The sequence below is a fragment of the Anoplopoma fimbria genome, chromosome 20 (genome assembly GCF_027596085.1).
Source record: "Anoplopoma fimbria isolate UVic2021 breed Golden Eagle Sablefish chromosome 20, Afim_UVic_2022, whole genome shotgun sequence".
Lineage (NCBI taxonomy): Eukaryota > Metazoa > Chordata > Actinopteri > Perciformes > Anoplopomatidae > Anoplopoma > Anoplopoma fimbria.
In genome coordinates this window covers 17,251,033-17,265,527 of record NC_072468.1, presented here as the reverse complement: position 1 = coordinate 17,265,527, position 14,495 = coordinate 17,251,033, and the positions used below count along the sequence as shown (strand labels likewise).

The window sequence follows — 14,495 nt, the reverse complement described above, 5'->3', positions numbered from 1 at the left end:
CGTGTTTTGGTGATTGACGTTTCTGTGAACCAATAGCAGCCAGTGTTCGCCGCGAATCGCCTTGCTAGCTCAGGTGGGTGGGAGCCATAGAGAAACCCAAAGTGGTCACATGAAGATGTCTGACAACACAGAGTCCCCGATAGAAACGCCAAAAGAGGAGTCACAACCGCCGTCAGACGACTCCACGACGAACGATGATAAGAAAAAAAGTAAGCCAGTGTAATATATAAAAAATGAAGGGAGAAACAACCATTTGTTTACGAGCCTTGTTGATATTGCAAGAGGAAACAATTCCGGGTTTATGACGTGGCCAATGATTGACAGATATTCTGGCCAATAGGAACACTTCGTTTTTCTGCTTAACCAATCAACATGTAGCTTTCCGGTTTGGGAATGGGCTAAAGCTAATGCTAATGTTTATCAAGGCAACATGTCTTTTTGCTCTTATAGGATACGTGTTTTTCAGAGGGGCTGTTTATTTTCATAACGTATCAAATATATTTTACATTAATGCCAATAACAACTGCACAACTTGCACATGAGAATATTGTATTAACGCTGAGGTATCAAACTCCAGTTCGCCTAAAACTGTGACAGCTCAGTTTATTGAAAATATCTGTTATATGTTTGGGGGTTTGTAAAAAGTGTATTCAGGAAATACTCTCCTTTTTTAATAGATGATGAATTTTGCGTGTAAATAACAACCCAAAGATGAAACCCAATCAGAGTCATCAAGATACAGCATAATCATTTTGCAGATGTATGGCCAAACTTCTAATCTAATCTATGATATAAATTGGTCATACGATTTAAAGTAAAAGTAAAAGGTGAATTGAAGTCTGATGGTCCAATGCAAATCTTTTAGTTTTTTGTCACTAGACCATCATCAAGGCAAATATTTGACAAAAGTGAATCCCAAAGTGTATCATTACATCAAGTAAAATGGTTTTCAAGTAGGTATACATGAGAATGTAGTTCACAATTGTACCAAACAGGAAAGCAATAGGAAATTAAAATAATTGAAATAAACATCACAGTTTCATTAAGGGAATTTTGCACAAAAGGAATGTTAGGCTATAATAACAAATAGTTTAAACTCCCAAGGGGTGTACTCATTTTTATTGTCCTTATTGCATCGGCCTAATATAAAGGCATGTAATTCTGCAGTTTCTCTAATTCCTGACTGGAAGCACATCATCATGGTTTTGTTTTTCCACTGTGCAGCAGTGGTTATGCGTCACTGGATTCAACTTCTCTCGAAATTCCCCTGAACAGTTCATGCTTAGATTTGCCCGGACCAGTCTGGCTTGTGGCGGCAGCACTTTCACTTTTCTCCATTTTTATAGTTGATGTGCTGCTGAAGGCAGTGGGAGACACTCCTATAATGAAAACAAAGAAGTGGGCGGTGGACAGGGGGAGGACGGTACAATCCCTGTCTCAGTTCATCTCTCGTTTCCTCAAGCTTGAAGGCAGTGAACAACTGGTAAGAATGAAGTTGGTCTACTCGTTTGGTCACTTTCTAAATTCATGTCTTGGACAGAGGTTTTAAAAACATGCTTCAGGTCTTTCAATTCTTTACATTTAACTGTATCTGCTTTTTTTCCCTCCAGTTCATTTATGTTAACCAGTCATTTGCCCCCTCACCGGATCAAGATGTAGGCGTCCTCTTTGATGTGAGTACATAAAACACACGTTTTAATGCCCTGTGACACTAGTGGGTTCCTTAAATAGTACCATTTAGCAATGACGATTGAAAAGAGAAACCAACGGCAGATAAACATGATTCACTTTTGTCTTCTTTGTTTTTTTTTATCCATTTAAAACATGAGCATAGGTGTTCATTCTCGACCTTTGGAACAGGATGTGTAATAAAATAACTAAACTCCAAAGTCCCCTCGCTGGCTTTTTCTGAGAAAAAACTTGCTTGATTTCACTTCAATTCACTGATAAAGACTATAAATTGTGGTTGAAATTCGCAGTTAAAGCTAGTAACTGGACCTTACACACAAACTTAAACCATGTCATAAAATTACAACATGTCCAAACAATATGTTTTTTATGTTAACTACTACACTACTTGTCAATAACAAATATTTAAATATTGTTTGTTTTATTTAGTAAGTGATTACCGGCGATTAGTGATTACGGATGGAACTTATCAATAATGTAAACATTCTCTAAATATATCATTTAACCTTTTATAGGAGACGTACTGTATATACACGCTCTAACAGATACTGTCGTGATATTCAGTATAACTTAATGTTTTTACCATATGTGGGGCTCAGCCCATAGAAGTGAAATGCTCATGTGGAGCTTTGACCAGCAGAGGGGGCAATAAGAGGGATGCTCCATTTAAGAAATGCCAAAATCCTTAACTACTGATTAAAGTAACAGCAAAGACCTCAAGGTCCAGAATTCACAGTAGACATCCGTTCTCCCTGCTCCACAGGTCAATGATATAAAATTAAATTTAACAGTAAACATTAATTATTTTACACAGTCATTTTGGAACTGTAATGTCAAATCACTCTTCTGCCTTAGTATTTTGTTAAACATTTAACATAAATGTATTTTTCTTTCTCTCTTTGTCTCTTTTTCAGTGTTTTGGCAGCGATGGAAAGCTCATTCTACATTACTGTAAATCTCAAGCCTGGGGTTAAACTGCTCCCGTCACCTCCCCCTTTCCTTAAATTCATCCTCATAGACACAATGTTGTTTTTGCCATTTTTTTTCTTTCAGTTTTTCTGTACATACATATTGTAAATAAATTATTGTAACTATATGAAGCTTCTCTACTGTTTTGTTTTTTTCAAGGCATCACATTTTTCACCCAAAAATATACACTTAACTTAGCAGGCACAGGATTTGGCTTTGCAGAGCGCTGGTACTGATTAAGGGGAACAAAGGAAAAGCTCAATCATATGGATACTTTGGTTCATAATTCACTCTTTTGGTAAAATAAATGAATACCTAGTAAAAAGTCAAATTTGCTTAGAGCTCAGACTGGTGTTAAAGGTTTTTGGGAGGTTGCGAAAAGGGACAGACACGGGAAGTGAGAGGGCACCACAGTAACAGATGGACTTAGAGGGATTACATGATTCAGGATGGGTTTGTGACATAAATTCCCAAGAAAGACAGAAAAGAGAGTAGAGTAGCGTGGAGACAGACGCTCAGTCGCTCCATCAGTCTCTCATCGCAGTCCAACTATTGGCCAGGAGATTTAAAGGGAGGGGGGCAGCTGGAGAGGTAAGGGCCACTCCTGGAGGAGGAGTACTAGTGACAGATACAGAGGGCAAAGATGAAGAGGTTAGTGACACGGAGAATCGGTTCAAGATGGAGCAACTAAAATCCAGTTCCTAAGGAGCTTTTTAAGGGCTCTCGAACAAGGCAGACATAACTGAGGACTGCAAGACGGGAACGTGTTTCTCTGTGGTGGAAAGCTCATGTTTGACCTGAAGAGCGAGAAATATCTTAGGTAGGTGGTTTTCACTGATTATTTTAAAGATTACTAGAGCGGAAAAGATTAGTCAGTCAGCAGAAAATGTATAATTTCAGTCATTTTTTTTTACAAATCTTCTCTTGTGTTAGAATTTGATGCTTTTCTTTGTTATTTATGATTGTGAAACCAAGTAGCTTTGTGTTATGCATTGATGTTAAGATTAAACAAGTAATAATTAATTAATAATAGACTTTACCTTCCCGTTTTTATTTTGTGCATTATTCACTATTTTCTCACTAACAGAAAAAAAAAATCAATTTTTACTTACAATAGCATATTTGCTTTTTTGTTTAAGCCTAAATGGGTATATTGTATTTTGCTAGTGAGTGCGGGTTAAAATGAGGCAAATGGTGTGTGTTCATTTTCTAATCAGCTACTTAATATTTGTCAAGACAGACAAACATCTGAAAAAACAATTACCTTTAATATTTGTTTCTGTTGTTGTAAATGTTTTCAAAGAATTTCCAATTTTCTTTGAAGATTACCTAAAATGTATATCGCTGTTAAGGTCTTCATGTAAAATTCTGTCAAAATCTAAAGATAAACTTGCACCCAACTTGTTCATGCTGTTAACTTTAAATAAATGCTGTATTGGGCACACTGTACATGTTCAATATGTTATAGCTGAAGAGTAATTATAATTGAGAAGAAATTGACACTGGATAATATAATGATGATCATATCAGGGGATAAACAGAGTGCAGGTCACATACCGTATACAGCTAGGCCTTATTCGTTGGCTGTTGTACATGTTACACAGATTGTACAAATCTTTTCATAGATACAGTATAAAAAATGAACAGAAACATACAGATTGTAGTCAACATGTAGCCACAATGATCTCAACTTTTTTCCAAAGTTGTTACTTACATTGTTTATTGTCATCATTATTTTAGGTACTAGAAACCACCATTGTTGGGTTCCCATGTAGATCAGGCATTGTGCTGAATTCAGTTGGTTTAACTAATGCTCTGTTGTATTTCAGGATCTGTGAGCTGACGGGGAGACATTGCATGAGAGAGGAACATCAGACATGGTCAGAATTCACTTCACACTAAAACGCACCTAACACAAACAGATTAAAGAAGATTACCAGGGATTACTAGCAAAAAATTCATTTAGGACTGTGGTTTATCCATAATTTCATCAAAAAAAGTAATCTCTTGTTTTTGCCCCCTTCCGTCTTGTCTCCCACTGACTTAGGGTCCAGCAGTGGAGTTCATAATGAGCGGCAGGGTCAGGCCTGAGTGAGTTAATCAGGAAGCAGGAAGATATTAGCCGGAGTCACATGAATAGCACACATAACTTGCTCTTTCATAGCCCAGCTGGAGGACCTATGTGACCTCACACACTTTTATGGCTCCCTGATATTCAACAAAGTCAGATGTCACCATATAGACACCCTGGTTTTAGCCTGTATGTGCTCTATTCAACAATTTAAAAGGTGATGAAATGGGTTTAAATATGTCCTCTATCACCTCTTAAAAGCATACTAGTCTTTTTTAAGTGTTTTTTTGGTACAGTCACACTGATCTATTAAATGCACACACAAAAGGGTCTACAAGTCAGGGGATGTATGGCCACAATCATTCACCACAGTGACCAAAGGCAGGATATCACATTAACGCTCTCCGGCCAGCATTCTGTTATGTCTTTGCATTTCTCCGAGAGTGAACCCCCGTCCACCTAAATCCCCTCTTGTTCATTTTTTTTGTTCCATCTGTCCTTTCCCACATGTACCAACTTTAGAGCATCTTATCCGGCTCCCTCCCTTCCCGCTCTCTTGATCTTCCTCTCTTTTAATCACAAAGTATCACTTTGTCAGCTGTGTTTTGTCATCTTCTGCCTGTACTGTTACATCGTATTTATCTTTCCATTTAAACCTGGCAGCTCATCACCTCTTTAAACCGGCCCAAAACATCTGTCCTGCCCTCCCTGCTCCATCTGTGACTGCTGTCGTGCCCTCTGTCCTGTTTGTCCTCTTCCCACGTGCAGCATCTGCCCTCTCTTTGCCTTTCTCTCCCCCCTATCTCTCTCTCTGGCCTCCCGCTGCCTCCCTCTTCACCTGTGTGGCCATGCTGGAGTGTATGTCCCGTCGATCTCGTTCCCTGCTCTCCCTGACCTTGACCTCTCTGGCTCTGGCCCTCTCCATCCTGGCTCTCTGCACCTCTTACTGGTGTGAGGGCACCCACAAGGTGGTGAAGCCACTCTGCCTGTCACCCGTCAAAATGAAGAACTGCGGTCAGAACAACAGCGAGCCTTACACCACAGGTAGATGTCCACAATTTTTTGAGTCTCAACAGATCATTTAGCAGGCAAGCTGGAGATGTTTAGTTACTGTACTTTCCTGGGCAAAAACACTTTATTATTATTATTATTATTATTAGTGTACATACACAGATTTAGCATCTCATTAACAAAAATGTTGCATTCATTTTTGAGGTAGAACTCTACAAATTAGAAAAAAAAAGTTGACTTCTAAAGACTTTTCTAGCTAACAAGGAAGCAACAAGTATACATTAGTTATGTCAATAGTGATGCACAACGTATATAGAACCTTATTAAGGAAGTTGTTTGTGTGTTCTTTATTTCAAATGTTAAGTAATTAGTTAGTACAGTTGTCAAATAAATCTAGTTGAATAAAAAGTACAACATGTGGCGAAGTACAAGTGTAACGTACCACAACATTTTTTTGATGTACAGTACCGCAACGTAAATGTGTTTTGTTATGTTCCACAGTGGTGAATAGGAGTTTTTTTTAAAATATTAAGCTTTCTGCTTGCCCAAGAGAAGACAATACTAAACTACAAAAAGTTGCCTGGTGACTAATCCTGATGTCTGTTGCAACACGTTCACGGGCAGGTCACAATTTGTAGTAAACAGCATGAGTTCACGGGGTTCATTTGTTTTCCAGGCATTAGGCTTTTGCAATAGTCGGGCATAATCTGAATGTTGAAACGTTACTGACCAGGTACCACCCATCATCGTCGTTACTCTGTTTCATACGTACACTCTCAGCAGGATAATGCACCATTGTTTTAAGAAACGATGCATTATCCTGCTCAATTGATCATCAGACAGTTGTATCATTTATATATTTATTATACAATCACCATTATTTGACAAAACAATCATGTCTCAAGGTCTACCAATAGGCTTTTCTGAAACGTTCAACTGCATCTCACAGCCTTCAGTGGCAGACTCTATCTGACTGGAGCAGATCAAGTACATCGACTAAACTCTGAGATGTGATTGAAAACTCTTTGTAATGGAAAAAAGTTGACTTTAAATAAAGAGTAATTTATCAAAGTACCCAAGGTCAAGAATGAGCCTTTGGAGCTCACTATCCACAGTGCTTGTTGAGGCACCTGTGAATGAATGCATCCCATGCTGAACGTGTTAAATGTGCACACTTTATGTCACATCTTTGTTTGAGTGTCATGTGGTCAGTTTGTCATCGTGATTTGTCTCTTATGTCTTCCAAAACGTCCCGAGGATATAAATTGCAGCTTTCTGACTTTGACTTTACCAAAATTTTGGCCTTGACTTTTGAACCTGATTACAGCAGTAGTGTCACTGCATAACAACCAATACCTCAAACTAATCTGAGTGGATAAACTGACAGGCTTCTCCCCATGTGAGAAAACGATTGTCCTTGGTTTGATTTTTTTTTTTAATCTCTTTTCGAATGTACCTTTGTCCCTTAAATATGGTTTAATATTATCATGCAGGGTGTGAGGGTAGATCCCAAAGGTGTATTGCTCCATGGGGACGAGCGCTCTGCCTGCTGCTTGTTTTTTTTTTCTCAACAGATATGCTTAATCCACAATGAGATTAACATCTCTTACTGCACGTAGGAATCATCTTTCATAACTACATGTGCTTTGTGTACTTGTAAAAAAAGATCCATCTTTACAGAGGTGGATTTAAGTCTCCCTTTTGCTTCTAAACATGATGTACAAACACACGTGGGATGACTAGGTGCTAGCTGACAAGCCTGCATGTGAATGAAAAACACAGAGGCATGTTACTTTTGAGACGACGGTGTGATTAACACACTTTTTGGGCTCACTGTTTCTCCGTTCTATTCTAAAGCTCATACTCTTTTTTTTTTATAATCCAATCATTTCGATGGACGATGGAAAATATTCAATCAAATAACCCTTTTTGATATTTGTGAGGTTGGAGTGCATTTGCAGTATTCACTTCAGTGTTTGTTGATGTCATACATGTTCTGTATGTTGGATCAGTTTTTAATGCTTGTACCTGACAGGAACAGGGTCCTGAGTTTGTTTAATGTTTGCATGATATCTGCTAGTGCTGGTCTGGATTTGCTTGGAGAATAAAGATGGCCCCCAGATGTGTTTAAGTATGAATGCGTTGCTGTCTTGATGCTACGAGCTGTGAATAAATGGTCCACCCAGTGCTTGTTTGGTTCTGCTCCTGCCACCAACTCCATTATCTATAACAGGACTAAGCAAGTTAAAAAAGACATGTACCTAAGATGCTTTTTTCATTGTCACCCTCTTGTCCCGTCACACAGAGAGTCCCACCCAGAACCCCTTCAACCGCACACTGTCTCCAGCCAGGAGGGACGAGCTGGCCAAGATCAGACAGAGGCAGCTGGCCAACGCAGTTCAGTACATCTGGGAGACGGGAGAAGACAAGTTTGCTTTTCGATACTTCCACACTGGTTTCTGGGAAAGCTGTGAGAAACACAGCGATGGTGAGGCCACAAAGCACACGTCCAAACACACATAGAGTAACACACCTGCATCGGGTCACAATCATTTTTCACATGTTTTCATAATTTATTTTCAGTCACAGTTCTCCGCCAAATCTTTGCATTTATTCTCAAAGAACAATGTCTTCTGTCTTCATTCTGTTCATATCTGTAAATTTGGTTTGGCAGGGGAGAAATGTCGAAGCTTTATAGAGTTAACACCTGGAGAAACACAAGGTATATATGAAATATAAAAAACGTGGCATTATTATTGCTTTTTTTTAATGTGTAATTCATGTGTGTTGATTGTGTTTTTATTTTCAATGTTGCAGGTGTGCTCTGGCTCTCAGTCATTTCAGAGTTTACGTACATCGGTCTGCTGGGGATGGGCTTCTTACTGATGTGGCTGGAAGTCTTGTGTTCCAAGAAAGAGATGCACTCGCTAAAAATTAATGCCTATGCAGCTATATGTACTGTGTTATCAGGTGATCCTTACATTTTTTACATTTAACTAACTTATAACAACCTCCTCCATATATCATTCTCTATTTGCATGGTAATCTCTTTTTTCTGTCTATTTTTGGTTTGTTTCACCCCCCATACAGGTCTTCTTGGGATGGTGGCCCACATGATGTACACCACAGTGTTTCAGATGACAGTCATTGTGGGCCCGAAGGACTGGAGGCCTCAGTCCTGGGACTACGGCTGGTCTTTTGCGTAGGTGGCTTCTCTTTTGGGACAGCATACAAGCCTGTATTGTTAAAGCATGTACGTACTTGTTTTTTTACATGTTTGTCTTCTATCTTTTAATTATGCTAAATCTCCCCTGTTCCCAGTCTTGCCTGGGTGTCCTTCAGTTGCTGTATGGGGGCGGCTGTGGTCACGCTCAACTCCTACACAAAGACCATCATCGAGCTCCGCCGCAAACAGAGGCTCCGTTTGGAGGAAGCGAGAGCCGCCACTCATGCTCCTTCCTATGATGAGGTCGTTCCAGGAGGCGGGCTCTACTCCGTCAGCGGCCTGTTGCAGTGTCCAGACGGCATGATCGACGTGGCGTGGGCCCCGAATGGCAGTGTGGTTGGAGTGGGAAATGGGGATGTACCAACGCTTGTTTTGGTAGGAGGCTGTGGCCCTGAGGGGTGTGAAGACTGTGAGAGAGAGATGGATGAGATGGACGAGGCCATGGACCGAGTTGATTCACCTTGTTAGGGGATTTTTTTATATCCATCAACTTAAAAGGGCTGAAAAACTGAACAAGTGAAGACGCTGTCACCGTGGTGGAGACGGATCAATGTGAGCAAACAGATCCTGTTTTTCTTTTTCTTTCACTTTCACTTTCAGTGAAGTTGGGAAATACTAATTTATGGTTGAAGGCCGGTCATATCGATGCATATCAAACTGCAAAGACAACAGTATATAAATATGTCACACTGACATGCAAGACTGTGATTTTTCTGGGTATTTCTCAGTGCCTCATGCTAGGAAAGTAAATGTGTGTCTCTACATGTAAACGCATATACATTTGTATGTTTAAATTATTTGATTGCTTATATAATAACATGCAATGTACAAGGACTATGATCTTTTCACTGCTTAGACAGGGTCGATGCTTCTTCTCCTGTTGAAACCTTAACAGATCAGCCTGTCCTTAAGAGTAAATATACAATATATTCAAATTTATCTGAGTGGCAACATGCTTCCTTTTTCAAACTCTCCTCTCTCTTGTGACAAACTTTTTTATGCAATGCATGTTTACCAAAGGCTACAACAAACACTGCAGATGCACAGACGAACCCGTACGATAGACACACAGTGAAAGAAAGATTACAGAGATTTTGAAAAGTCTGCTCTCTGATGTTGAACAGAAGATTATGTGTAAACCAGTAATCCCGAGTTGGATGGAAAGAAGGAGGAATAGAGTGGGGAGAGATGGAAAGCATGTGAAGGGATGGAGGGGGCAGCGGGTTGTGGGGGGTCAGACTGGAAGTTGGAAAGAGACACAGGCACGCACTCTGACAGGCCGCGCGCACACACACACACACACACACACACACACACGTGCGCGTATATACAATGCACCATGAAAAATTTCAGGGAAATCTTTTTTTTAAACTGGATAACACATTCAGTTATCTACTGTGTTTAGTGTTAAATTAAAATAAGTGTACCAACATTTATCTTAAATGTTTGTAGGTTTTTACATTTACAGATTTACTTTCTGGGATAAACACAATTGAAAACTTAAGACCTAAAATTACATTTTATGTAAGCACTATCTTATACCGTTTGTTTCCAGGTCATAGAAGAATTCATTGTTTTCTGGGAAAGACAAATAAATTGATTTTCAAAGCACAGATTTATGAGAAAACCTTTAATTAATTGTACAGTGAATAGACATTCCTAAAGAGCTAAAACCTTTATTAAGACATTTCCAGGTCTGTAAAAAAAATGAATGAGCTAATAATCAGGTATGATGCTTATATAGTTGTGATTACCATTAATTTCTCCGGAGCCAAAATTAAATTTGAACCATTTATAAGATTAACAGAAGGACAATCATTACCATACATATCCTTTATAATTATATTATGTATTGCATCAATAACAGTCACCATAAATCTTATTTTTTAACTGTAAACACATTTCAAATGCTACGCCATAATTTGCCTCATTTAGCCTCTATTTGATATGAATTCATCATCAATATGACATAAACAACACTGCAGAAAAGAGTATTTACACAGAGGGGTTGAGTGGATCTAGTGAGAGTGGACAGAGTACGAATACATTTATTGATTTATTGGTTCATAGTGGATAAGACGCATTGCATTCTCATTTTCAATCACTCCTTTGATGAACTCTCCTTCAGCCAGTCGCTCTATGAGGGGAAAAAGAAAGTAACAGAACACAGTAAACAAGATGTACAGTAAGAAGTGAGGGGTAAAGATGAGGTTGAATAATGCGTCTTCATCTTATCTAAGAAATCCGGTCTTATCTCTTGTGTGGGTTTGCTTATGTGAATGACAGTAGCATGGAAAGCACTGGAGTCACTTGAGGCTCCATGATACATGGCTGCTACATACATAATAAAGCTTGCATGACACATGTGATGCTGTAACTCGGGGTTGTGCCCCCAGGTGGATTTATTGCACGTATTATTGTTAAGCCAAACAGCTGTAATATGTAATCTTCAGGATGTAAGAGCAGCTGCTGGTGAAAGGTAGAAAGAGCTTACACTGCCTTCATCTCTCTCTAACATAAGTACATAGTGATAAAAACACGGTGACCCGCAATGCACGGCGGGGGCACAATGTATAGACATGTGTGTGTGTGATATTTCCTTTACCGTTGTCTTTCTTTTCGAAGTACGACCACAGCTTGTTGGCTCTTTTCTCGGGTGTGCTCTCATCCTCTGGTAGCTTGCACTGCTCCTCCTTGGGGATCAGCTTAAATATGGCCTGAGAGGGGGGGGGGTTGGGTACAAGAGCTGTGATAATGCTGCATCGTTTCGCTCACACAAATAATGTATGGAAAGACAACAGCACAATACTGCACAGAAAAGAAATGTGTGCAAACCAAGCGTGTAGCCTGTAGGACAAGTGAGTAAGCTCAAGTTAATTAGTGTTTTGTGGTTTATAGAGCGTCTGATGCAAAACAACTTGACATTTAGAGAAAAGCTAGAGGCCAACACTTTTTCTTATGTCTAGTCCCTGATTACTGTCATTAGTCAATGTATACTCTGTACGACTTGGCTGAATACAACCAAATCAAGTAGCCCACACTTAAATCTTACATAAAATGTAGCCTGCAATCCCCACATGTCGGCTGATCTGCTTCCCAAATGCAGCTACAAGAGCAATCCTGGAGGGCTTGGGCATCACAATTAACATGGAGACTCTGTATATAATTTAAAAGTGACTTAATTAATAATCAAGCAGCCCATGGCAGCACATGCGGGCCTGTGTGTCATTTCTCACAGATAGTAAATCTGGAATATGCCACTTAGAATCCAGCGGATTGTAAATGACTAAATGACTGTGCACTTTAGGTTCAGGCCTTTAAGTGTGTGTCCCACTTAGAGAGGAAGCACTCATCTCCCACATTTAAGACACCTAGATTAACATGGATTAGTGCCAAGACTCAGGCCACAGGCCAAACACCAAGATGTCCTCTCTTTTCTCCCTGGACTGTCTCTCCATCTTGCCCCTCTGTTCTTGTTGTCTATATAGTTCACACTTATAGATGAATAGCATTTACTGGTAATTTATAAATAAAAACACCGATCTATATCAAGCAGTCATACAAATGTGGTCACCCTCAAATATACACTGTATTTACACCCTCTCTTAGCTAGTCTATCATATCATATCAGTGTAGTGTACTACACTAGACTTTGCTTTTGGCTACCTTCCTGAAGTGGGATTGTTTCCCACTTCAAACCCCAAAATGAAAACAGACACTCTGGATTATCTTTCTGAAATAATGATGTTGGTTTCTGTGCATATGACAGATCTGTTTATTTACTACCTCTCCACAGAGTCTAATTCTGTTGTAGGTTGTTGAACTTTTGGCAGTGTGGCTTTAAAATGTAGCTATTTGTTCATTGGTTTTAAATGTGATGCACATGGACTCAGTCAAGTTGGCCAGGAATTAAAATACCATCACAATGCCAGCTGGATAGACATCTGATCTGTCTAAACCTCTTACTATGCAATATCATTTGAGCAAAAGATAAGAAGCTGTACAACCTCCATCTGAGTTTTGATGATATGAAAACAATGTTTAACAACTAGTATTCAGTGATTAGCATAAATGCAATGAACAGTCAAAAGTGGCAGCCTAATGAATAACAGAAATATTGTATTAGAGTCGGGGCTGATGAGCAGTCGCTCTTTAGACACAGAGCAATGCAAGGGTAGTCTTGCTTAAGAGTAGGACTGCCTACGTTTCTGAGAGTTAACCCTGTAATCACAGAGATTATCAGGGGTTTGAGGCTCAAATAGACTGGCTAATTGGGCTGGCAATTACTACTTAGACCTACTTTTACACTTTTCAATAAATAGCAACTCATTTTAAATGGACGTCAAAGGGAGAGGGAGAAATTCCAGGAAGACCTGACAATATAATGCAGGCCAACAATAAGAAAATATTCTACTTTAAACCAAAACGACCATAGAGTTATATCAACACCTCACTGGTATATCAATTTAAAGGAATATTGAACGTTATAAACTAAAAAAAATAGAATATACTACATGCCAATGGTATTGGATTGCATAATGTCAAGTAATCCTCTTTTTTTGTCTGTCTGTTGTAGCTTTGACATCCTCGACTAAAACATTTCCCTAAGGACTGTGAGCAACAGAACAGCTTAAATGTCTGATATTATATGTTTATAGCAGTGATAAAGATGAACATTATGGTAGAATAAAAATAGCCTTTCTGTCTTTGTCACTCTTAGTCAACATGGTTTGATACTACTCTCCATACAATTAAATAAATTATTCTGAAGAGGCAAAATGTTTAGGTCAAGATTCATCATCACACTATAGAAATAGGTGAAACCATTAATGGCTTTTTGTCATACCAGAACCACAATTAGAATGTATTATTATTTCATCCTTATCTTACACATCACTGTATTCCCCCTCACCTGGCAGATCTCCGTCACCTCTGTCTTGTTTATGTATCCGTTCTTGTCTACATCAAACAGCGAGAAGGCCCACTCCAGTTTCCGTGTCGTCTTCCCAGTGGAGGTCATGTGCAGAGCGATGATGTACTCCTTGAAGTCCAAAGTGCCATCGTCATTGGTGTCAAAGGAGCGGAACACATGTCGTGCATAGCTCTTGGCATCGCTGTCAGGGAAGAAGCGGGAGTAGATTTGCTCAAACTCTTCTGGTGTAATGCGTCCCGTCGGGCACTGCTTCTGAAAGTTCTCGTACCACTGGGAGATCTCAGTTTCAGTGAATTTGGTGCTGAGCTTGAGGTCCTCCAGGATCTCCTTCGACATTGCGCTACTGGTAGTATTTCCCATGGTGGTTGCTTTAAGTGTTTTAGTAATCTGTCAGTTCTTACAGACTCACCGGCAAATATTTGCCACCTGAGTTTTTCTTGTCCTGTGCCACCTGAACGTCCTCTTTGTTGAAGTTATTTCTTTACTGGCTTGACCTCTTCTGTCGAGACCTGCAAGTAGAACAATAGATTTACACATATGGTACAGTCCACATATGAAATCCTGAATTGTATCAAACGGCTAAAAAGAAATCACAT

At 39.4% G+C, this 14,495-nt stretch overlaps 3 protein-coding genes across 4 annotated transcripts; 2 read left to right on the top strand and 1 right to left on the bottom strand.

Moving 5' to 3' along the window:
* The first annotated feature begins 5 nt into the window (after nucleotides 1-5).
* On the top strand, nucleotides 6-2,779 carry atg12 (ATG12 autophagy related 12 homolog (S. cerevisiae)). Its single transcript, XM_054621481.1, has 4 exons — nucleotides 6-209; nucleotides 1,347-1,483; nucleotides 1,611-1,673; nucleotides 2,604-2,779. The coding sequence occupies exons 1-4, from the start codon at nucleotides 110-112 to the stop codon at nucleotides 2,661-2,663; spliced, it is 360 nt and encodes a 119-aa protein (XP_054477456.1). The 5' UTR covers nucleotides 6-109; the 3' UTR covers nucleotides 2,664-2,779.
* Nucleotides 2,674-14,259, bottom strand: LOC129109413 (visinin-like). 2 transcript variants are annotated; one of them, XM_054621480.1, is made up of 5 exons: nucleotides 13,879-14,259; nucleotides 11,572-11,683; nucleotides 11,032-11,103; nucleotides 6,397-6,405; nucleotides 2,674-2,747 (listed from the first exon to the last, which is right to left on the bottom strand). In XM_054621480.1, the coding sequence occupies exons 1-5, from the start codon at nucleotides 14,257-14,259 to the stop codon at nucleotides 2,674-2,676; spliced, it is 648 nt and encodes a 215-aa protein (XP_054477455.1). The 2 variants fall into 2 exon arrangements, with proteins under 2 accessions (XP_054477455.1, XP_054477454.1); XM_054621479.1 differs by lacking the exons at nucleotides 2,674-2,747; nucleotides 6,397-6,405 and adding an exon at nucleotides 9,430-9,580.
* On the top strand, nucleotides 5,578-9,492 carry si:ch211-149k23.9 (germ cell-specific gene 1-like protein). The gene is made up of 6 exons (XM_054621477.1): nucleotides 5,578-5,773; nucleotides 8,046-8,228; nucleotides 8,415-8,462; nucleotides 8,558-8,710; nucleotides 8,831-8,942; nucleotides 9,062-9,492. The coding sequence occupies exons 1-6, from the start codon at nucleotides 5,578-5,580 to the stop codon at nucleotides 9,432-9,434; spliced, it is 1,065 nt and encodes a 354-aa protein (XP_054477452.1). The 3' UTR covers nucleotides 9,435-9,492.
* Nucleotides 14,260-14,495: the final 236 nt, after the last annotated feature.

What these genes read in the sequence shown, in the direction of transcription:
- atg12 (XM_054621481.1), top strand. Translation starts at nt 110, where the DNA reads ATGAAGATGTCTGACAACACAGAGTCCCCGATAGAAACGCCAAAAGAG. An exon ending in GAACGATGATAAGAAAAAAA is followed by an intron (nt 210 to 1,346) that starts GTAAGCCAGTGT and finishes CCATTTTTATAG; the next exon opens with TTGATGTGCTGCTGAAGGCA. An exon ending in TTGAAGGCAGTGAACAACTG is followed by an intron (nt 1,484 to 1,610) that starts GTAAGAATGAAG and finishes TTTTCCCTCCAG; the next exon opens with TTCATTTATGTTAACCAGTC.
- si:ch211-149k23.9 (XM_054621477.1), top strand. Translation starts at nt 5,578, where the DNA reads ATGCTGGAGTGTATGTCCCGTCGATCTCGTTCCCTGCTCTCCCTGACC. An exon ending in AACACCTGGAGAAACACAAG is followed by an intron (nt 8,463 to 8,557) that starts GTATATATGAAA and finishes TCAATGTTGCAG; the next exon opens with GTGTGCTCTGGCTCTCAGTC. An exon ending in TATATGTACTGTGTTATCAG is followed by an intron (nt 8,711 to 8,830) that starts GTGATCCTTACA and finishes CCCCCCATACAG; the next exon opens with GTCTTCTTGGGATGGTGGCC.
- LOC129109413 (XM_054621479.1), bottom strand. Translation starts at nt 14,259, where the DNA reads ATGGGAAATACTACCAGTAGCGCAATGTCGAAGGAGATCCTGGAGGAC. An exon ending in AGGTGACGGAGATCTGCCAG is followed by an intron (nt 11,684 to 13,878) that starts GTGAGGGGGAAT and finishes CCCCCCTCTCAG; the next exon opens with GCCATATTTAAGCTGATCCC. An exon ending in CTTCGAAAAGAAAGACAACG is followed by an intron (nt 11,104 to 11,571) that starts GTAAAGGAAATA and finishes TTCCCCTCATAG; the next exon opens with AGCGACTGGCTGAAGGAGAG.